The sequence below is a fragment of the Heliconius melpomene genome, chromosome 7 (genome assembly GCF_056956725.1).
Source record: "Heliconius melpomene rosina isolate 202511_hmr_F chromosome 7, ASM5695672v1, whole genome shotgun sequence".
Taxonomy (NCBI): domain Eukaryota; kingdom Metazoa; phylum Arthropoda; class Insecta; order Lepidoptera; family Nymphalidae; genus Heliconius; species Heliconius melpomene.
In genome coordinates this window covers 11,497,635-11,521,847 of record NC_140395.1, presented here as the reverse complement: position 1 = coordinate 11,521,847, position 24,213 = coordinate 11,497,635, and the positions used below count along the sequence as shown (strand labels likewise).

The window sequence follows — 24,213 nt, the reverse complement described above, 5'->3', positions numbered from 1 at the left end:
TGAAGTTTCTCAAACAGGAGTGTAAGGTATTAAATTTAGTGTCGTGGACATTATGTTCATTCTGACTATCCGGGTATGTGGAAACAAAATTGCGTCTTGAATGAATTGTCTGAAAATTGAAAGAGAAAATGCAAATGAATTAAATATTATTATTCTCATGAGTGGGGATCGAACCCGCAAACGTTAAGCTTAGAAGCCTATGAGTGAGATCGAAATATTTTTCACAAATCAGGTATAAAACAAAAAAATATATTTTTACTTATACATTTAAATGGGTATCAGAAATCGACTTCTATAATCGTATATTTTTATTAGATCGGAAAATTCTCAAGTCGTTTATTTTTACTACACTATATAGCAGGAAACATGCTCTCGGAGCAACTTATATGAAGTGGTAGTATTAGGACTTATATAAAAGCATTTTAAAAATACTCAAGAAATGTGACTACCACGAGTACTGTACTACTCGTTGCATATTATTGTGTTTGTTATTTTATCTTAATTTATACTAATATTTATTTGGTATTTAATGTTCTTGTAGGATTTCTTTTTGTCTCTATTATTTTAATTTAAGCTTGCTAAGGCGTATCTTATAACAATATTATGATGTTAGTATTTCATTACATCTTATGTTAATAGGTTTTTATCTGGATATAAAGATTTATTCATATATTTATTTAAATTTATTTATTTTAATCGCATGCTTACTGACAAATGTCAATAATACAAAACAAGGTACAGAAATACAAAAAACATAATTATAACAAAAAAAACCCTTCGAACCAGACTCATTGTCCAAATCAAATATAAAGGGATAATAAAAAAATAAAAATATCCCTTTTAATCACCCAACTCTTTTTAAGTCTTCTCATATTTGAGATATTAATTTTAGTGAATCTGTGGTAGATTATATAACGATCAACAAATTAACAAAAAAAAAAAATTAACCCAGACTCATCAAGTCAGCCATTTCACTTACTAAAGACCGATTAATGATATTGAAAACAAAAATAAACCGTCAGTTTTAAACAAAAATACAAATATTAAATAAAAGGCTTTATTATTGAAAAAGTTTTCCATTCTTTTCATCACAAACAAAATAAACAACGTATTCAATTCACCTACAAATATAATAGTTGGCAAATATCAAGACTACACAATGCTTTTAAAACTATATATAGAGCGAAACATCTGTTTGTTCGTGTTTAAAACACAATAGAATGTTTTTGTACTATTAGTTCTCTTTATGATCGTCGTTGTTAAGTAGTATAAGGCTCTCACTCGCCGTGGGCGTCTCCAGTAACGGCAAGTTTTCAACCTCGCCTGCAACAAATGTCATATTTTACTATCTTTTTATCTTTTTCAGTATTTGTATTGTAATTGTGAACACACACAATGTTGTGTTTGTTCTATTTTTGTGTGTGATTTCTTTAGAAATCTCCTAAGTATTTTTTCTACTTCTAATATGAATACGTATAATATGCTATACGCACACATCACGGTAGGCAGAGGGAACCCAGTGTTAAGACACTCCGTTCCCCACCTTTCGCTGAATTCTGGAGGCATTGCGTGTTGAGTAGCGGGACTCAACGCCGGACTTTGCCTCGACACCAAAGCGGAGAAATGAAAATATGAATGTAAATAAATATTTGATTTCCTCAAGTGGAGATGGGAATTTACTATTTCATTGTATTCTTATTCAAATAATTTAAGTAAGTCTTTTAAAAATTAAAACACAATTAAGAAATTTTTGTTGAGCATCTAACTTAAGGTAAAGAAAAATAATTTGTAAAAAAGTATGAAAATTTTAGGGTTACTTTTTAAAAACGTGGAATTCTTACTATAAAATAAATATTTTCTTTATCATTGATAAGTATTCAAATTCAAATTTCAATACTAAATATAAGCAATGCAATTACCAATCCTGACTGTAAAATTCATGGCCTCGTTCTCGTCCAGCATGGAGAACACGTTTTCAACGGGAATGTAGACATTCTGAGTATGTTCCAGAAAATCAGCATCTTTTTCACATTTACAGGGCCTCCTAAAAAAATTGGCTTAATTAAAACACGCTCGACGATAATTTATGGCGATAAAACGAAAACAACTTGAGTTTTTCTAACAGAATCTTCAAACTCCCAAAGGAAATGAATCTTAAATTTCAACAAAATTTGCTTAAGATAAGATAGGGTATCATTTACAAAAAGGAGATTTACGCCATAAATTCTATGTCTTAAAGAAATGTGATTTCAGTGTTGTTATTTTTCTTAATTAATATTGTAACTTGGTCTAGATAATCTTACTTTAGAAGAACATAGTATGGTAATAAAAATTATTTCCTAAAATCTTTGGCACACAAAGTGCTTATTTTCTTCGATAGAAATAATGAATGTTCATACCTTGGCTCTTTAGTAACGCACTATAATATATATTTTCATAAATAATGAGAAGAAATAAAAAAAAAATATGGCTAATAAATGAATCCATAATCATCCTGTTTACAATAAGACACTGTCACACCGTATCACAAAAGCCAATGAATAAAAAGTATAGGGTACCTATAAACAATTCTTTTGCAGGGAACACTTGGCAAGAAGATATCAACTTCAAAGTAGAACTTCTCAGCATTTTCGTCGTTTACCAGAACCGTCCACATCATTCTTCCTAGAACAAAACAAATAATTTTTGTATCAAAATATATTTATAACAGAACAAAAAATAATATTTATCATTGAAAGCAGTTAAATACAATTTATATTTAACTACTTTGAAAGGTATGGAATTTAAATTAATTATTACAAAAAATATAATTAACTAAACTAAACTAAAGGAGAAATATCCTTGATTTAAGAACTCAAATATATATTTTTTTGTAATAAGTGTAACATTACATAATTCTTTTATAACATAGCTACGAGTATATAAGAAAATAAGTTTTATATACGTTATTGTTTAACCATAGAGATATAGAGATAGAGAGTTATATACTAACAAATGAAAGCTTTTAAAAAAATGTTATTTTTAACGCATAAAAACCTGTACTTTGATGTTTTCGTACAAATAAAACAAAATAAAACATACTTAATGAAATTAATTTATTTTAATGCAATGCAGATAAAACGGTGACTTAACAAGCGCTAATGCAAATGGAGACCAGCTGTCATTATAAATGAAATTCGTCGGAACAAAATGTTAACCTTTAACCACGAATAGCCTGAATTCATTTCATTTAAACTAACGACATCTAATGAATATACAACGGAATAATGAAAGACTGCAAAATCTTTTAATGAAAAAATATTTACTATTTTTTTTCTTCAATAAATTCAGTTGTTTATTTGTTATTGTAATAGTTTAAGTTGTTATAAATCAGTTTATATTTGTTTGATCTGCAATCGCTCGTTTAGTCACATTATGTAGAGGATAAGAGGCTGGTTCCTTGGTCACTTCACGCGTCAACTCATGTTGCAACCTCGCTCATAATGATAAAAAAAATAAGCAAAAATATGATTTTTTTATTTGTATAACAGCGTTTATGATGATGCTTTTTTTAACTTTAAAAATCACTCACACTAACCAAAAACAGAAAAATATCCATACGAGTACATCACCAAGGTAAAACAGTGACACAAAGAAAAAAAAGAAAAAATCAATTCACCTCCTTTTTTGTCGTAAATTTGGTAAACATTGAAAATCTTCTCATAACACTTCAATAAGAAATAATTAAGAACTGGTTCAGTTCTTTTCGCATCCCACTTGTCTTGGACGGTGATGAAAGGCAGCTCTGCGACTCGTTGCTTGTGGTCTACGAAGCAATGGTCCATCCATTCTCCAGCGCGTCCTTCCCATTTACATTCACCTGAACAAAAGTTATATAGTTTCTCAATGTACTCCACATTTTGCAGGGTAGGTAGAGGGAACCTCAGTGGGAGAATATGAGTCAAGACCACGCTTTGTCATTGTACTTAACGACAGAGTTGATGATTAACATTCACATATAATGAGTCATATGTTACACAGAATTCTTAGTTATTTTCCTTAGAAAAGCTAGTTCCTTACATTATTTTAGCTTCACGCCCACATATAGCAGAATAGGCAGAGGGAACCTGGAACCTAGTATTAAAACTAAATATTAATTAGGTTCACTTAAATGACCTAACCGTAACCATCAATCGACACATTTTCGACTTTTCGAAAATTATTTTGGTATATTTGAATTATAGACAATACCACAATTAATGTGGTATTGTCTATAATTCAAATATACCAAAATAATTTTACATTCTACATGTATTTAATTTATCGTTAACAAATAATCAGTGTCTATATCGTGTGCTACCGTTTGATTAGCTATCATTTTACCGTTGTTAATTAATTAAATACAAATTCAATCATTACAGTTGGTTTATTTATAAGGTCATTGAATATAGCAGTATGTGAATTATTACTACTAAGTTAAAATTAAGTCATGAATATAAACGTCACGTTGTATCCCGCAACAGGTTAGGCTACTTTTAAGACACTTCGTTCCCCATTTTCAGCCAAATCCTGGAGGCATTGGGCGTGTTGAATGGTGGAACTCAACGCTGCGTATTCCTCGATATCAGAGCGAAGAAAATAGAAAATACTAAGTTTTAAAACTAAACTAAACTGACTTCACGCTGTATCTCTAGCGGGGTAGTCAGAGAGCACGGAGAGCCAAACGTTACGGTCTCTGCATACCTCTTTAGCCTCGTCCCCTGTCACTAACATCTTCACACATGCCCTTTGGGGGCCTTGCTTTTTACGTGACCTTCCTCCAGTATCTTTGATAGTGATTTTCGAAGGCTAACCCCCTAACTACCCTAACCTAGTTTTCTTAACACAGTTTTCAGTTTGTTAAGTGGAGTAAACCAACACCACAGTTTATCTTGCCAGAGCGAAAAGTAAAAAGAAATGAAATATGACTATTCCCCAAAATGGGTATAGAACCCGGTTTACAATCAGCATCCATGCTGCCCTCAATGCACGTGCATGCAAGTATGCATGCATGTAGCGTATTAATATTCATATCGTCATAACGTAAAAGAAATAACTTCACATCATTGTTCTATTGTAAAGGTTTATAAAGGACAGAGTAGTGTTATATATTATACAATATATTATTTCAACTTGGGCCGGCTACTATTTGTCACATGAGATAGAGGATTTCGCAGTGCAGCAATATCTTAGAAAGAAAAATCACTCGATTTCCAACACTTTATGAGGGAAGCTTGGATTTTATAACTATTTTTTCGCTATAGTAAATAAGTTGATGGGGTGTGTAAAATGTATATACGTATTGATTGTGCAATCGAGGTTGTAGATAATTTAAAATGTCCTCCATAGATCCTAACATAGATGATAGAGGTCATGGAACCTACTGTGGTATATTCTACAAATACTTTCGGATTGCGAAGAAACGCGTAAAAACTCCAGGATTCGGTGAAAAGTAGGAAACGGAAGTGTCTTAATAATGTACAAGTATCTTAACACTAGGTTCCCACAGATCCTTTGCCTATCCTGCTATGTGAGGAATACAAAGTGAAGCTAAAAGAAAAGATAAGCTACTTAGCGAACTAAAAGATAAATAGAAATGAAAAGAAAATAAATATTTACCATAAACTCTGGCCATAAAGCAATTTATGATGCGATATTGGCAATGCGGCGTGTGCTTCTCTAGTTGTGGTAGAGTAGCGTGCTTGGGGCACCCGTGGTTGGTGCACGGGAACAGGACTTTGTTTGCGAGTGACTCCAGCGCCATTGGGCGGATGAGCGCGTATTCTTTCTGTAAAAGTTGATAATATAAAGTTTCATTTAGATTTTTTGTTTGCTTTTTTAACCAACTATTTAAACAATTAATAATTAAAATATATAAAATTAAGATTAAAAACACTATAATAAATATGAACTAAAAAAAATATAGCTCATATTCATATCGTACAATTTCTTAAAAAATGCAAGCTACTTCAAAAATTCTAATTTGCTCTTCATCTTATTTATTTTAACAGTTTCTAATTTCACAGAAAGGGACCAAAAATATAAAAAATAATTACACTGCTTAGAGGCATTTTACAATGATAACTTAAATAAGACTAGCTTCAGTTTTATTTGTATACTAGCGGACGCGCGCAGCTTCGCTTGCTTATTTAGGAGTGAATTCTAATAAACCACGAAACGTGTTCATTGAAATATTTTTATGAGTTTAAATTTCAAATTTTATTAAAATCAGTGGCGATTTAAAAAAAAATCTATACAAACTTTCAACCCCTTATTTGCACCCTTAAGGGATGAATTCTAGAAAACCATGAAACACATTCAATTCAATTTTTTCACATTCAGTTCAATTAAATATTTTTAAGAGTCTAAATTTCATATTTTATAATAATCGGAGGCGTTTTAAAGAATTTTCTATAGAAACTTTTAACCCCTTATTTTCACCCTTAGGGGGAGAATTCGAGAAAACGATGAAACACGTGTTCAATTAAATACTTTTAAAAATCTAAATTTCAAATTTTATAAAAATCGGTGCCGATTTAGTTTTTTTTCCATACAAACTTTCAACCCCTATTTCACCCCTTTAGGGTTAAAGTTTTTCAAAATCCCTTCTTAGTGGATGTCCAGATTACAAAAGTAAACATCTGTCCAAATTTAACGTTTCTACCATCAACGGTTACGGCTGTGCGTGCGTCTTACCTCAGTCAGTGAGGACAAGTCCTTATATTATATTAATACTCGTTTCTGCCTGCAACTTTGTTTACGTGGACTTTGTGGACCATAAAAAATCGTTATTTTCCGTTTTCGTAAAAATTTTTGATAATCTTCTTTTAGTGCTTTCCTATACTTCGGTAGGAAGCTTCTACGTATTTATATTGATTTTTATTTTTTTATAGGTGAAGGCAATTTTAACAGGATTTTATTAAAATGCATTCTCCTACTGTGTAAAACTATCTGTTTTTTACCTACTTGTATTTTATATAAGCCCGTTAAATATATAATTCTAAACTAATTAAGTAACAAACATCCAAAAGTACGAATTATTATATTTATAATATAAGTAGGATCTACACAATATTATTGTATCATAATCTTTAATGGGCTTCATTTTCCTTTTATACACTCTCCTGCTTTCTCAAGTAAAGGCTTTTATTTATTTTGGTTGAAGGGTTTAATAATAATTAAATTTAGAGATAGTATCTGTTTTATTTGTCAGGCGAGGCGTGCTTCAGACAATAAGAAATGGCTTAACGAGATAATTAGTGAAAGATATAAATAAAAAAAAACTTTTCTTATAATATTGTGTGAATGTAAGCGCGATGGGTATGGGTTCGTTTTCCAACAGGGGAATGGGTTTTCTTGGCTCTAATAGATATAGTGCGGTGTTGAGTTCCGCTACTCAACACTGCATCACAGATTAAAATGGAAAATGGAGATTGGTATGTCCTAACACTAAATTATTTGTGCTATTACCCTATTATACGAGACAAAGTCTTCAAAAATAATATTAATTTGTTTTTTTATATAAATAAAAAAAATGAGCTTACAATAAATTACATTTATGTTTAACAAGCCTACCTACTTAGCTATGTTATTACATATTAAATGAAATTAATTATATGAATTTGAATTATCTACTATTCATACTATAATCAGGATACACTTATAAAATTATGTATTTACTAGTATATGATTAAAAGGTATAATTGAATCATTTAAATATCCATCATAGCGGTAATTGCATCATTGTGTAATTCGAGAGTCCTTAACATGAAGTGTTTGATTGTATGTTATTTTAGATAATAGAATTATATTATACCTACATTTTAGTTAAAAAATAATAATATTTTTTTTAGCTTCACACTATATCCTGCATATAGAAGGGTGGGCAGAGGGAACCTAGTGATAAGGCACTCCTTTCTTTACGACAAATTTTCGAGGCATTGCGTGTTGAGTGGAAATGTCGGATTTCCAAAAAGGGTTAAAGGGTTTAATTTAACATAACATTAAGAAAATATTTACTTGGCAAACGTGACACTGGTAGACCTTCTCGAAGCACGGCCCACAAATGCTGTGTCCATCCACGCACAGGTGGATCGGCGGCTTCATGTATCTATTGCATTTTGTGCAGGTGAGCTCCTTGATCAGGCTCTCGTAGTGATCAGTCTCAAGAAGCGTGCTTAAAACCACTGAAAAAAATATATTTTTAATATATATTAAAATAATATATAATTATTAAGGCCATTCGTTACCACTCTGGTAACGGCGGAAAATGAGAAATACAATTTACTTAACGGGAATGGAATATCTTAACGCTAGGTTCCCAGGTTCTCTGTGCCTACTTCGCCATGTGTGCTTTTTTAAAAGACTTAAAAATCATTTGAGTCCCGCTACGTCACGTTTTATACATTTTTCTATTCTATTGCTATTGAAATGAACTACATTTAATAAATTAAACAATAAATATATTTTAGTTAAATTTTCAAAATGAAACAATATTAAGTTATAAATTTATTCCAACTTTAGTCATATAAAAGTATTTCATTAGTCGAAAACGTAAAGGGATATCTCAAAACAAGTTAATTAGTTCTGTTACGAGCGTATCTAGGTACTTGACATTTGCAATCTCTTTCATAGTTTCTTTTGAATGGAACTAGAATTGTAATTATTTCCTTAGATGTATAGACATATAGGCATGTTGTTCTACCTGTTCTTTTTAATTATCTCGTCTCTTTGCTATCTTTAGACCGTTGTAGCGCAGAGGTGGAGAGGTAGAGAGACGGTTGGGGCTTCCTTATGAATATATTTATAATATATCACTAAGGAGCACGTTAAATATAGGACTTAAATAGTATTTTCAGCCTATCCAATAAGTATTGATTCTGGAAATGGTAGAAAATAGAGAACAGAGAGGTTTAATAGGAGATTTTCAATTACTATCATTAAAAAGATATGGAATGTATGTAAAAATAAAACAATTTTTTTAGAAATTAGTGTAAATACCATTAGAATAACATATATTAATATACGACTATAACGAGGTGCTATTACGTATTATATAGGATAAACTTATTAGGTATCCAAGGAGAATGTGTCATCCAATTAGGAAGTTAGTTTAGTACGGTATTAGCGCACTTTAAAGCCATTTCCTGTGAATTTATTCGTAAATTAAAAATTTTAATTAAATCAGCTTCACGCTGTATCCCGTACACTGCAGGGTAGACAAAGGGAACCTAGCTAAAACACTCCGTTGCCCATTTCCCGTCAAAGTTTTCGACGCATTACACGTTGAGAGGTGAAAATCAATGCCATGCTTTATCCTTGGCGCTAGAGCGAAAAATTAAAATATTTAGATATAATAATTCGTTCCCTCGAACGGGGATCGAACCCACAACCGTTACGTTGTACCCCTGCGCCACTACGGCCTCTACTTCGATATGTATTGTATGAAACAAAAATAATGAAGAGTTATGCCCTAAATATAACTCTGTTAAAATTCATATTAATAACACACATACAAACACTATTATATTAATGATTACTCTAAAAACATGATTTATAATCCATAATAAAATATACTAATAACTTTATATATAAAGAAATACAACTAAAACTACTATTAAAAACACAGCACGAAAAAATGAATGAATGCCAAGTTCACAACGATTATGGAACAGCGCTCAAACAGAACAAGCAAAAAGCAAAATAAATACTAAAAAACACACACACAAAAACATCACCCAAACACGTAACACTACACACACACAACTCACTTCCGTGGACATAAGACCACAGAAATTCTTTAATAACTACGTTACTAACACTTCCTTCCCGTTACCGACGAGGCGGATGACATTTTTAAAATAATTGCGCACAGACGAACTCCACATCGGACACCGTTTTGTACTTTAACACTTTTAGATCGACAGGGGCTTGTGTTAGGCGAGCACGATGCAACCGTTCAGCCATTTTCAGTGATAACACGTTGTATATCGCACTGATTGTGTTAGTCTACCGCGTTGGCGACAGCGGCGGCCGGTCTATATTTAATACAAGGTCGGGTAAGGGCCGCGCTGACCAATTAGATCTAGAGAGTCTAGCTTTGGTTAATTAGATTTAAATATGCTTGTTTAGTGTTTATTTTCTCTCTTTTCTTTTTCTTTTACGGTTGTATGTTTGTTTGTATATGTACACAATATTATATAGTTAACTAGCGACCCCCTTGCGGCTTCGCCCGCTTTTACTACTGGATTATTCATATAATATATGTTTGCAAATCACTTAAGATAGTGTGAAAATTAATTAAACCCTAATGCAAGCCGCATTTTCGTAGTTTCAATAAGAATTTTCCAATTGTTTTACACAGCAAGGATTTTTTAGTAGGTACCGTAATTTTAAATCTGTGCTACTAATCTTTTCAAGTACTTATTAAAATATATTTAAATGACTATTTTTAGATAGTTAAATGACTATTTTTAAACGGAAGAAATGATAAACAAAAACCTACCTACTAATAACTACTACAAAAAATATGAAACCAAATATATCGCGCTGAAATAATACATTCAACTCCAATTATCCAATACGTGCAAACGTATCTAAATCTTCGTTGCTATACCTCTATAGCGGGCGCGTTTTTTTTTTTCGAGCTTGTGGTTAATGCTGAAGAGGGTATTCTGTCCCTGATGAAAAGCAAACACTACGTGGCTGCCTGTGAGGAAAATTAAATAGAATGCATTGGCCGGGAATCGAACCCGGGCCGCCCGCGTGGCAGGCGAGCATTCTACCACTGAACCACCGATGACTGCTCATGACGCGCTCGTATAAGCAAAACGTCGCGAGGCGCGTTTCGCAGCAAGGATGTTTTGATATTGTAACAACTTCTAAAGTACTTATTAAAATGAAAAAACAGTAAAAGACAGTTTTGATCTACATTAAATGGCCAACGTAACTAATATACTTATTTATATGCTGAGAGTAAGGGATAAGTGAAACTTGACTCGATACAGCTGATGTGTGAACGGCGTGATGTGTCAATAATTAAATGCGTTTTTCTCTAAAATTATTCGCAATTTCGAAATAGTGTAAAAAGCAAATTTTATCTTCGTTTAACGTAGAAAATTAATAAAGTATTTTAAAGGATAAGGATTAATACCATTATGGAAAAATATCCCTCACAATAAAAAATATATTGAAATTACTATTTTTAGACAGAAATATGATCACTACACGTTATCCTTAAAAGATAAAAATATGCTATCGCGAACTTTTTTGTAGATCTTATTAAGAGAAATAATACTCCAGTACATTATTTTCATGTAGTACTTACCATTAAAGCAGCGCATGCGCGAAAGTGTCTCAACGGGTAGGACTTTATACACATTTATCGTATTTATGTTAATTTACATAAGAATGTACAAAACATAAACTATATATAAACCTTCCCTGAGAAATACTCGACCTAATGGTGAAAACCGCATAAAAATCCGTTGGGTGGTTTAGAAGAAGAAGAGTTAGAAAGTTCAGACAGACACGAAAAGCGACTTTGTTTTATAAGATATAGGATGTTATATAGGTAATATAAAAGTTGTAGTAAAATGTGGAATATTTAATGTGAATTATTTATTTCTTTTATTAATATATAATTTTATTTAAAAAAATATGGCAAATATCTGTTATCTGATATATATTTTTTGAAGGTCAATTTAATTCCATTTAAATCGATTAAAGTATGTAAAAAAATCGGAAATTATTTCAAGATACAAGCATGTAGGATCGCCTACTAATATTAGATCAAAATTGTTATTTATGTTATTTAATGTGAATATAACAGATATAGTATAATAGTACGTTCCTACAAATATAAACATCAGCTAAACTTTGCCTTTCACAAAATTTTAGGTGATAACAGCATTTGATAACCATTTTCGACCCAATCGTCGAGACTTGTGTGTTGAGTGACGTAACTCAACGCCAAACTTTGTCTATTAGAACGAGGAAATAAGAATAATTTAAATTTACTTCGAGTGAGAATTGAACCCATAACTATCGCGTGTACAATCATACTACGTCATACGGCCACGAACGCCTCAAAAGAATTTGAATTAGCTCCTAGCAAACACTTCACTTACTACTTAACTTACTATTAGGGTAGCACAAATGTTGCGACATAACGATCGTTATAATGTAAATAAATTAAAGTTTTACATGAGATTGACGTGTTGATTCTTTATAATGTTTCATGAAATTCCAACATTTTCAAGGTGTTGAGTCAAGGTATTTAAAAAGATCGATTAAAAATCCGCATTGTATTTACGTCAATACAAAATAATCGCTGATATTAAATTATCTTTTTCTTTATTAAGATATACATGTTATCCGATATATATATAGATAACATTTTTTTATCCTTCAAATAGGTACAGTTTGTTTGTATAATTATTTTGATGACAAGTAATGTTATCGTAAGACGACAATATTATTTTTATAACCTCGTTGCTGATTCTTGCGTAATTTTATGAATAACAAAGTACTTATAAAAATATTTATTATTTACAATTGTATAACTAGGTTAATTTAATTCTATAAATGAAAAACATTTTATATGACTAACGGACAGTTTATTGAAAAAAAATTCATTTAAATGTATTAAATATCGATGTGAATAAAAAATGTTGTTCTTTACTCTACTTTTAAATTTTCGCTGAATTCTAACGGCATTCTCTACCGGTTCTCCGATTCTTCTTTGGGTGAATAACGTATTTTACTGAATATTTAACATGGCTCTCATTTTCAGATTTATGTTTTGATGGGATAACTAAATCAATAAATAACAATTTGAATTTTAACCAACGATTCTTAATTTTACATTTGATGAAAAAGTTTCCACTAAATAAATATGAAAGTTATTTCATTTTGCATATCAAAATTATTTCATTTTATACTTTCGGTATTTAATTATATTCGATAGTCGAAACGTCAAAGTAATATTTTAAATATTATTTACAACGAACATGTTTTTTTTCTAATCTATATATATAAAATCGAAAGGTCACTCACTCATCACGAAATCTCAGAAACTACATGTGCTAGGAATCTGAAGTTTTGCATAGGAGTTACTTATAGGACGTAGGTGCTCGCTAAGACGGGAATTTGCAATATTCGACTTCTAAGGGGTTGTTTTTGGGGTTGAAAATTTGTATGAAACTTCGTAACTAATGACATTTGTCTTTGTCATTCGTTACTAAATGCTAGGAGTCTCAAATTTTGCATAGACGTCACTAGGACGTAGTCATGGAGACAGAAATTAATAATAACATAGTTCACGCGGGTGAAACCGCGAGCGGGCCGCTAGTATTGACTATTTTCCACGTTCAGATTTTAGACGCATTAATTTTCTAAATATTTTGCATATCTGCTTTGTTGATGGTTGGTTTCAAATCGAAGTTGAAATCAAAGTTATTCTTAACCGATCGACCTATATAGATGGTGCAGTTTTTTTTATACTTATTTAAAACTTATTTCGTAAATTAAAAACTTGCTGAGAAGTTTCAAGTTGTAAAAACCAGAAATTAAGTGGTTTCTGGTTTTTACAACCAGTAACCAACCAATCTGATTGAGTGGTGGAATTCAACGCCGCGTTTTCCTAGATCGAGGTAATGAAAATGTTATATACTTAATTGAGAATTCCCACGAGTAGGAATTGAACTCAAAACAGTCGCACGCTTGTGCCCCTACGCCACGAGGCAGTGTTTTTACAGTGATATCATAAGTACCTGCAAAGTTAAATAAATAAAAAATTATATAATAAATATAATTTAATTCTAGAAGAATTATTAACATTAATAAAACATTACTGTCGCCACCAACTTTTACACAAAACGCTATCCTTTAAACTTGGCTGTAAAAGTTTCTGCCGAAATTGCAAATTTCTAAGGAAACAAGCACGTAGCCAACTTTGAGCCTTGCTGGGGAAAAGTTAACGATCCAGTGCGTTCCGTAACACCGCTTTCAGTTGACAACTTTTTGAAAAAGAGTTAATGAATAACGTCAACGGTGATTTGGTGCTAAAAGTTATTATTGTATATTAAAAAATATACATATTTAGTCTTATGATATAATTTAAAAGTATTATCTTCAGATACTTAGTCAATCACAGACAACATACAACTAAAATAGCTAAATAACGGTATGTGTATACAGATATCTTGTGGAGGGCAGAGGAGAGGATTTCTCGAAATTCCTACGGTAGCGGGAGAAAAGAAAATTTGAAATTTTAACATCTAAAATTTAATTTACGAGCGGCCCCTAGTCAAAATATAATCAAAGAAAATAATTCTGAGAAAATATGCAATTAAAGATATTGATATAGGACGCTATGATATGTTTTACTAAGTAAATATTACTGCACTGCACTATACGTCTAAATATTACATCTTCATTTAATATTATTAGAAATATACTAAGTAGACTATGGCTTGCACCTTTCTTTGTGTGTCTCTTAATATTGACTAAGACTGTCCTGAAACTCTCATTAAAATGTCGACCTGAAAGAGTTTCTCTATAAAAGACGCGCTTTACAGTTTTTATGCTGCAACTAATAACTTTCTTTACAGAAAAACTAGGTTTGCATCTTAATTTTTCACAAGATCTATTTTTCCGTCAATTTGTTTTTTTTTTATATTTAAAATATATATTATTATTATAGAGCATTTTATACTTACTTATAATAGGAAATATAAAATATTTTTATAAACGATTGAGTAAGCGGAATCTTGTGTTAAGATATTCCGTTCTCTACTTTCCGCTTCAATTTCTACACTGATGTTTTTAACAATTAGTGTTGAGTGGTAGAACTCAGCGACGTGTTTCGTATTGTAGCAAAAGCAAGGAGATAAAAATAATTCATTCCTCCAAGTGGGAATAGAATTCACAACCATCGCCGTTATACTTGGTTGCCACGAACGACAAATGTGTAAATTCGTTATTGAAATATTGAATTATTCAGAAAATTAAATAAAATAAATTAACTATAATTTTTAAATTAAATAAATTATATTTTTTTTTGTGTAAGTATTTCATAAGGTTCAAAAATATTTTACATATTGCTACTAAACTTATCTTATATACATGATATAAAATTTCAGAGTATTTTTTTATTCCTTATATTATGCAGTTGGGTAGGTAGAAGGCGTTTGCTAAGTACTCCATTAAACATTTGAACACCCACTCAGTAGCAATTGTGGGCGTATAAAAAAGAGCATTAAGGCCAAGAAGAAGTTAAAAGTGCTTGTTATACTAAAATTAACTAAAAGTAATTACTTGTTATCAGAAATTAAGAAAAGTAATTAGTTACATTTTATTAGATAATCCTGCTACATTAGAGTGAACTCCGTTCCCATTCAGACACTTCCGTTCCCCACTTTCCGCCAAATTCTAAATTGAGTTACGGAACCCAACGCCGCACTTAGCTTTGTTACCAGAGCGAGAAACTGAAAATAAATATTTTATTCCCCCGCGTGGGAATCACATCTACAACCTTCCTGTTTACAGGCGCACGCTTGTGCCCCTTTACCAAGACCTCATAGACGCAAAGATGTTTTTTATCATAAATATTAAAAAATGGGGCCAGTCGTGGCGCAGGGGCATAGAGTGTGACTGAAAACCTTTTAGTTGTGGGTTCCATCCCCACTCGAGGAGATGAAATATTTGTTTAAATTTATATTTCCATTTCTTGGCTCTGGTGTCGAGGCAGAGCGCGGCGTTGATTCTGCCACTTAACATGCAATGCCGCCAGAATTCGGCAGAGAGTAGGGAACTAAGAGTCTTAACACTAAATTCTCTCTGCCTACCCTGCTGTGTGCGGGATACAGCGTGAAGTTGATTTAATATTAAAAAATAATCAAAGTTTGCATCTCCCTTCCCTTTACTGCATTTAGTAACAGTGGACTGACAATGCCAAACGATAAAAAAAAAAGTTGCCGTAACGGTAGGAAGCGTTCCAGACAACAATAAAAACCTCAATACAATCTCTGTTGGGTATAAGTTACGAGCGTAATGGTAATTATTAAATATTTAAACTATTTTTTAACCGAAAAGAAACCAAATGAGGTTGATTATTTGATACGTGTATTTTATGTTTAAAATGACATTTCTGAACTGAACTTGAAGTTTACAGAGTGAAGAAGCTATCATCGCAAAATTCCAACATCTTGCAAATCCAATTTTATCGTCAACGAACAAAACAAATAATTTCGAAACATCCAAAGCTCTAAACTGAGGATCGATGTTATCAATTAAAATTTTATAAAACTTTTATTAATAATACCTTCACGCTGTATCCCACATATAGCAGGGTAGGCAGCGAGAGAGAACCTAGGGGGTCCCCACTTTTCGTCATCTTGACATAGGCATTGCGTGTTGAGTGGCGGAAATCAACGCCGGGCTTTTACCTTAGTGCCAGAGCGAATAAATAAAAATATTAATAAATAATAATCCATTCCCACGAGTGGGTATCGAACCCACAGCCGTGTATCGTTACTTTACACTCACACCCTTGTGTCTAACGCCACGACGCACTCTCTCTTTCACTATTCTTATTAAATCTATCTTCGCTTTATTCCCGTACTTTGCAGCTTTGGACATTTGAAGTTTTAATCCATCCGTTATTACGAGGATTATGAGCGGATGCTTTTTAATTTTTTTTCAAGGGGAAACCGTGGCATTGTCGACTTATTGTTTTCTGGCTATGCTATTCATAAGTTTTGAGATTACATAGATCGATATACATGTAATATTACTTCTGACCTGGCGCACAAGCGTGTGCCTAAAAACGCGAAGATTGCAGGTTCGATTAACACTAGGAAGGATTAATTGTTTAAAAATATTTTCATTTTCTTCACTCTAGTAACAAGTCAAAACGGCGTTCAGCTCCGCCGCTCTACACGCAATGCCTTGAAAATTTCAGCGGATCAAATTTCATCCATATTCGTATAATAAGATATAACTCATGCTATACTACAAGTATGTAGTAGGTTCAAATACAATATTAAAAGAAAAACATATTGTTATGTAATGAAATAAAACTTATCGTTTCATTAGAATTATCTTAATGTCACATATCACACGCCTCCCAAACATTAGCGAGGCAGGCAGTGTATCTAATCATAAGTGACATTTAAAAAGATAACTTTATATATAAAAAAAATATGAGACCAGGCGTGGTATAGAGGCACAAAATGTGAATGTAAAGTTATAGGTTCGATTCCCACTCGAGAAAATGATAAATTTAATATTTTCATTTTCTTCGCTCTGGTGTCGAGGCAAAGCGCAGTGTCTCCAGAATTCGACAAAAAATGGGGGAACGGAGTGTTTACTAGGTTCACTCGGCCTACCCTGTTATGGGAGAGATATAGAAAAGCCTAAAGAATCTATATAAACATTTGAATATATAGTAGTTTGATTTATTAACAGCCCAATTGTAAAAAACATCCGCACGTGTTACATAGTCTATTTTTTATTCAAGTCCACGCAATAGTTACCGTGGGATAACTGAATTACTTCACCAGGTGTTGTCCCATATATACAACGAGAGCAGGCCGCAGTTTTTATATACATTCAAAATATATTTACAATTTGTATATGACTGGTTTGAGGACCAGGGAACCAGTCCAGGGACCAGACCGGGTCTTAACACAAGGCTCCTTCTGCCTACCCTGCTAGATGCAGAAAAGCCTGAAGCTTATTTTTATTTGATTTCTATTTGACACGTTTAAAACTATATATTAAGATACGATAATTAGTTTTGAATAAAAATGGACCAACTCGCATTAAGTAGGTCACCGTGTCACCAGAGCGTAAATATGTCGATTATGTCATTTAGTGCAAACTTCGATGACTACTAAACATCTATTGCTTACTCATATTTGATGAATGTGATATCAAAATTGAATAAAATTAAATTTTAATACATATTTTATATTATTAATATGTATTTAGATGATTAGGCTGTAGAGTTTGTTTCGTTAGACGCATGTACCTCCAAAACTACTGGTTTGAATTGGGCCAATATTTTTGTGTTGAGACTCCATTTTTCAAGGAAGGTTATTTTTCTTCTTCTTATTCCTGGCATTAATCTCAGCTATTTACCAGGGTCTGCCTTTCTACTCAACCTACTCCACTTTGCACGGTCTTTTGCGTCCTCGGTGTTTAGACCATATTAAGGTTTAAGGTTATTATATCACGTTAATCGTTTCAATCTGACCTACTGTACCTTCTGATAGAGTTTTCTCTACTTAGAATATATGATATGCCATACATAGCTCTTAATTATCTCATTTGACTAGATCTAGAACTAGATAATTAGAATAAAGCATAAGTATTGTTTAATTAATAAAATCGATGCAATTCTGTAATATAAATTATGAAATTTAAAGGATTAAAATTAAAGAAATACTTAAAGAATAATACAAACTAAGCTTCTTACAGAGATGTGACAAGATAAATGTTAGTTAGATGTCCATTTTCACAAGCTTTTATTTAATTTGACCCACTTCACAGCGTCCGGTTGAGCTGAAATATGGATTATAACTTTAGTTTTGATGAAAATGAATCATAAAATCAATATTATTTTCAATCTAACATGGCCGCCGCAACGAAATGGCGTATATGCATAACCTATGTAATACAGATAATAAGGAAAATATATCTAGAGACTGGAAATGGAGCCGGAAGATGGCTAAAGAGACTTCTGTTTTTTTAATTACTAAGGAAAATAGACAAGTCGTGCTTGGGCTCATTTGATTTGTATTAGTGAGTACTAATGAGAATGAGAAGATTAAGAAAAAACGAAAAAGTCAAAATTTACCTATTAATTCTAAAAACCTTTATAACATAATAGAAAACGCATAGCGCATTTAAAAAAAATAGAAAATGAAAAGGAAATAAACTTAAAAATTCCGCGCAAACTGGGGATAGGTTCCCTCTGTTACATGAGGCATACCGCGGAAAACTGAAAAAAAGTACACATACTACCAGAAGCAAATTGCAGACAAAAACTTTTATAATAAAAAAATCATGTTTTGTGAATACAGTGTGGCATGGAGCGCTCCTTGCTAAACTTCCATCCTATGGGCTTTCCGAGAATTTATGCAGGTGGATCGCCAGCTTTCTCACTGGGCGCAGCATCAAGGTCGCTGTCGACGGTTTTTGCTCCAATCAAATGCCCGTGAACGCAGGCGTTCCCCAAGGCTGCGTGCTGTCCCCCACGCTGTTTCTTCTGCATATCAATGATATGCTGGAGGATTCTAGCATTCATTGCTATGCAGATGATAGCATGGTGGACGCTGTTTACTCCGGCCGCGCAAGTCTTTCTCGGGAAAACGCTAAACAGTGCCGAAATAAACTTGTGTCTTCTGTTGAGGCATCCCTCGAGAATGTCTCTTCATGGGGTGAAAAGAATCTGGTCCAATTTAACCCCCTGAAGACACAAGTTTGCGCGTTAACCACAAAAAAAATTCACAAAAACCCTTTTATCGTATCGCCAGTCTTTCAGAACTCTCTTTCACTCCCCTTTCAGCCGCGATATGCTGATACTGGGATCAGCATATTTGGCCTTAATGTTTCGAGTGACTGCCAGTATCGCGATCATCTGGAAAGCAAGGCCAAGTTGGCCTCGAAGAAACTGGGGGTCATCAATAGAGCGAGACGGTACTTCACGCCAAAACACCGATTGACCCTATATAGGGCCCAGGTTCGGCCACACATGGAGTACTGTTTTCATCTCTGGGCTGGTGCACCCCAGTATCAGCTTGACCCATTTGATCGCATACAACGTGGAGCTGTTCGAATCATTAAGGACCCAGTAAACTGTGAAAGGCTTGACACTTTGGCTCTGCGTAGAGACGTCTCCTCGCTGTGCGTTCTCTATCGCATTTATCATGGTGAGTGTTCTGAAGAACTGTTTGACTTATTATCTGCCGCCGAATTTTCTAACCGCACAGCACGTCACAAACTTAAATATCATCCACACCATTTGGATACGTGGCACTCCACTACTGTGCGGTTTCGTAGAAATTTCCTTCCACGCGCCATCGAACTGTGGAACGGTCTACCCGCGGCAGTGTTTCCAGGTTGGTACCTTTAAAACTAGAAGTGCCGAAGATTGAGACCCCCCTTGAACCGCCGTCGTGACAAATTTGTCCCATTCTACTTATTACGTTGATTGTTGGTATAATACAAAAAAAAATATTATTAAAATAATTCGTAAAATATGTAGACCATGTTTAATAATCAATTCTTATTCTTTAACAAACATAAAAGTACCAAAAAATAAAACACAAAGAAAGAATCAAATATTTCTAATACGTTCTAAGGTCGTGACAACTAACTGAATAACTTTTACAAAATTATAAGTTATTGAAATTAGTTAATATTATTAGTAGGCCGAGTAATGCATTAATATATTCTTCATCAGTGATACATCACAGACGATTTATAACATTGCGTGGTAATGGCTCCAGAATTTGGCGGAAAATCCTAGCAGAGTGCATAGCACTAGGTTCCCAGGTTCCCTCTACCTACCCTACAATTGCCCACATTTGGTATCAAGTATTTTTCTGAAATTCAAGCCTAGCTTAGTCATCCTTTCATGTGATACCTCACTTGGACTAGCGGAAAAATTTAGTATTGACACCAATTTTACCCCACTTTTCAGGCTATTATTTTGTAAGATTTATACATAAATGTATAGTTTTCAGATTTTTTCCTGTACTAGTACTATATGTAGATGCTAGCTGAAAAATTTCATAGTTCTAAGTTAACTGAAAGTACCTTATTAATTTGATTCCTTTTATAGTGTCGAAATACATGTTTTTTACTACATAAATGGTCATATCTTTTTTTAAGGGCGCTTTTTCAGGAAATCAAGGGACTGTAGATCGTCATATAGTTGATATTCATATACTCATATGAATATCAACTCGATTTCTCCAAGCATTCCTGAGATAAAGGCACAGACAGACGGATGGACAAAAAAATGATCTTATAAGGGTTTTTTTTTCCTTAAAAGCTACAGAACCCTAAAAAATTAGGCATTGACTGCTAAACCAATTTTTTTCCGCCCTCGCATCGCCCTTTCACTTCTATCTCGTCCCCGAGGCATGAAAATATGTCAAATATACCCTCTAATATACCCTCTAATAATAAAAAAAATATGGCGGGACAAAAATGACCCAGCGGCAGTTCTAGGTAAATCTCATTTTTTTTCAAAAAGTATGACTGCTATAAAATTATTTATATTTTTAATTTAATAAAGGTGTAAAATTGGTAATAGTAAAAAAAAATCATCTACATAAATTAACAAATAAAAAAGTTATATGGGTCATTCTAGCCAAAATACGAAATTCATGTCCTTTTTGATTTTTTCTAAGAAGTTGCGAAATTTTAGCAATTATTATTATTTTGTTATTAAGTATGCGATAGTGGGTACATAATACCTATAAGACTTTTTAGTAAACTAGATATCTAATATTTTTTTTGCCTATGTTAACATCAGAAAATCAGTCCCTCACTATGTCCCAAACTCCAGATTCAAATACTCTATGATCGCTAAATTTATACATTTCGCTAAATTTTATGTCAGACTTTTACTGATCGCTTAATATAAAGTGGTTTTCTTAAAATATTCATAATTACAAAAAAATAAATAAAGGTAATTGAAACTTATGCTTTTGTTTTACTTTGTCCCAAAAAAAATAATAATTCCCTCACACTTGTGTTCGCAGCCAATTTTTGAACGTGTTATTTGTATTACCTGAACGCACCCATTTATTTTTGACAGTTGGCAATACTGCCAACAATTCATTGTGGCAAGTTCATTTTGTGCGTGCAAGCATTTTCTATAAAAAAACGGTTTCGTTCATAATTTACAAAGTTACATTTTTGGCCGTCATTACATCACATCTTATAAAAATAAGGTAATCACCTTTAACTAATTAACTAATAATAACGTTGACATTGCTTTTAGGAACTTATAATGTGACCGCAAAATTCAATACGAAAGAAAGGTTATGTTGTGTGTTTTTGGCGGTTATGTTTGATTTCGTCATTCCCTCACCATCATTACCTCATATTTATTTGTAGTGAGGGGATGATGATAGAGATGAGGGAATGATTATTTTAACCGTGTCCTTTGTAGGCTTTTTGTGTTCTAGCTTCATTAACACTAACTGATCTCTTTTTTCCCATTTTAGGGCTTTATTAACATAATAATGGCAAAAAAAAAATTTACTGACGCACAATTAAAATTGAGAAAGAAAGAGTATGATCGGAAACGTAGAGAAAAACTGAAGAGTGATCCTATCAATTTAGAAAGACTTCGCGAAAAAGAAAGACTGAAATATGCTAAGAAAAAAGAAAAAGGACAGGTTAAACCTGTATCTGAAATGAGTTCAAGGGAAAAAAGACTTAAGGGAAAGATTTGGAAAAAAATAGTCAAACCTATAGGGATAAAAAAGGTGTGCTGTGTAAGAGTTTGGCAACAGTATTATATATAACGCCACCTCCAAGCCCAGGACCTTCTTTCGAAAACATTCATCAAAATAGGGAGGAGCAACAAAGATCGCTGGTAACCACTCAAAGGAAAATGCAACTAAGACGACGAAGAGCAACGCTTTATTCTAAAATATCCAAATTACAAAAAGCACTTAACGACGAAAAAAGGAAGGGTGAGAAGTTTCGCAAGAGGTATCAAAGATTAGCTAAAAAGTTTCAGACTTCTCCTGAAGCTAAAATTTCAGAACTATTGCAAAATGTAAAAGTGCCTATAACCGTGAAGAAGAAACTTGTTTTTTTCGGAAGTTATTACTAGACAGCTTACGGACCATTACGAAGATCAAAATAAACATAGTGATAAGAGGAATTTTTTAGAAGTAATGAATAGGAGCAGTAAAATTCAAACCCAGAGTGAATCGGATAGTAAGCGGTGTTCAAAAGATATCCCTGATGAGAATGCTAAAGGAACATGTCCAGATTATAATATAGGAGACTATGTTATTATTAAATGGGACGATGACAGTTACCCTGGACAAATTACTTCAGTTTTCGAAGAAGGGACTTTAGTAAAATTCATGACTAGAGGCTCTATAGCTTGGAAATGGCCGACATTAACAGATGAACAGCTGTATAATTGGAATGATGTATTACAGAAGATTCAGCCTCCAACATTAATAAAAAGAGAATGCTACTTCATAAGAGAAATGGACAAGGCTGATTAGCTGAGTTCATTAATGAAAGATTCCTGATATTTCTCATGTTGTTGAAACGGATATAGTTTATAATGAATAGAAGGTTTTCATTGTTTTGGCAAGTTGCCCTTTTTATTTAATATCAAGAATGATACTTTTTCGTTCACTTTATTAGCTTGTAAGTAATTTTAAATAGATATCTAGTGTGATTCGCAATATTTGAAAAGCTGTGATTTCAAGAGAAAAGTCAATAATTTAAGTACAAAAATTGGTATTATTATATTTGTAAGAAGAATTAATAAGTAAATGTTACTTTATCTTTGTTATTTAAAGTATAATACGAAATTTCTAATGTAATTAAACATGTCTTTTATTGCTGAATTGTCAAAAATATATTAACACTCATTTCCTCACCTAACACATCATTCCCTCATTTTCATTTTTTTTAATTCCCCTTTTTATCCCACGAAAACTCACTTATTTTGGGGACCACTATATCATTGATAATTAGTTACACCAGTACTATAAAATTCTTATAAAAGAATGGTTAAATATTGAAAAAAATTTTCATAAATTTTTGAAACCCTAATTTCGTATTTTCGCTAGAATGACCCATATACAATTAACCTTGCGTTTGGGTCAAAAATGGGACGGCGGCGCTTCTAGTGTTAAAAAGCGCGTCTTTCTCCACCTCAAAGGCCGGCAACCGGCACCTGTAGCTTCTCTGGTGATGCACGGGATCGTGGGCGGCGGTGATCACCATCAGGTGACCCTAACGCTCGTTTGCCTTGTCCTTTTACCATAAAAAAAAAAAAAAAACAATATTTAAACATCAAAGTAAAAGTTCTGTGTTAATAGTGTGCGGACAAACATTTACGTTCACAGTTCATGCTAGGGAGACAGATTTCATAGTTATGCAGTCGACCTCGCTTGGCAGTACTTATATCTGTTTAGA

The 24,213-nt window shown here is 32.8% G+C and overlaps 2 protein-coding genes across 2 annotated transcripts; one reads left to right on the top strand and one right to left on the bottom strand.

Moving 5' to 3' along the window:
- Positions 1–1,043: 1,043 nt before the first annotated feature.
- LOC146537862 (uncharacterized) lies at positions 1,044–10,033 on the bottom strand. The gene is made up of 7 exons (XM_085188042.1): positions 9,838–10,033; positions 8,038–8,204; positions 5,638–5,806; positions 3,659–3,859; positions 2,559–2,664; positions 1,920–2,044; positions 1,044–1,323 (listed from the first exon to the last, which is right to left on the bottom strand). Exons 1-7 carry the CDS (start codon positions 9,869–9,871, stop codon positions 1,235–1,237), a joined length of 891 nt encoding a protein of 296 aa, XP_085044168.1. The 5' UTR covers positions 9,872–10,033; the 3' UTR covers positions 1,044–1,234.
- Positions 10,034–21,434: 11,401 nt separating this feature from the next.
- Positions 21,435–23,877, top strand: LOC146537861 (uncharacterized). Its single transcript, XM_085188419.1, has 2 exons — positions 21,435–21,989; positions 22,266–23,877. The coding sequence occupies exon 2, from the start codon at positions 22,947–22,949 to the stop codon at positions 23,286–23,288; it is 342 nt and encodes a 113-aa protein (XP_085044545.1). The 5' UTR covers positions 21,435–21,989; positions 22,266–22,946; the 3' UTR covers positions 23,289–23,877.
- Positions 23,878–24,213: the final 336 nt, after the last annotated feature.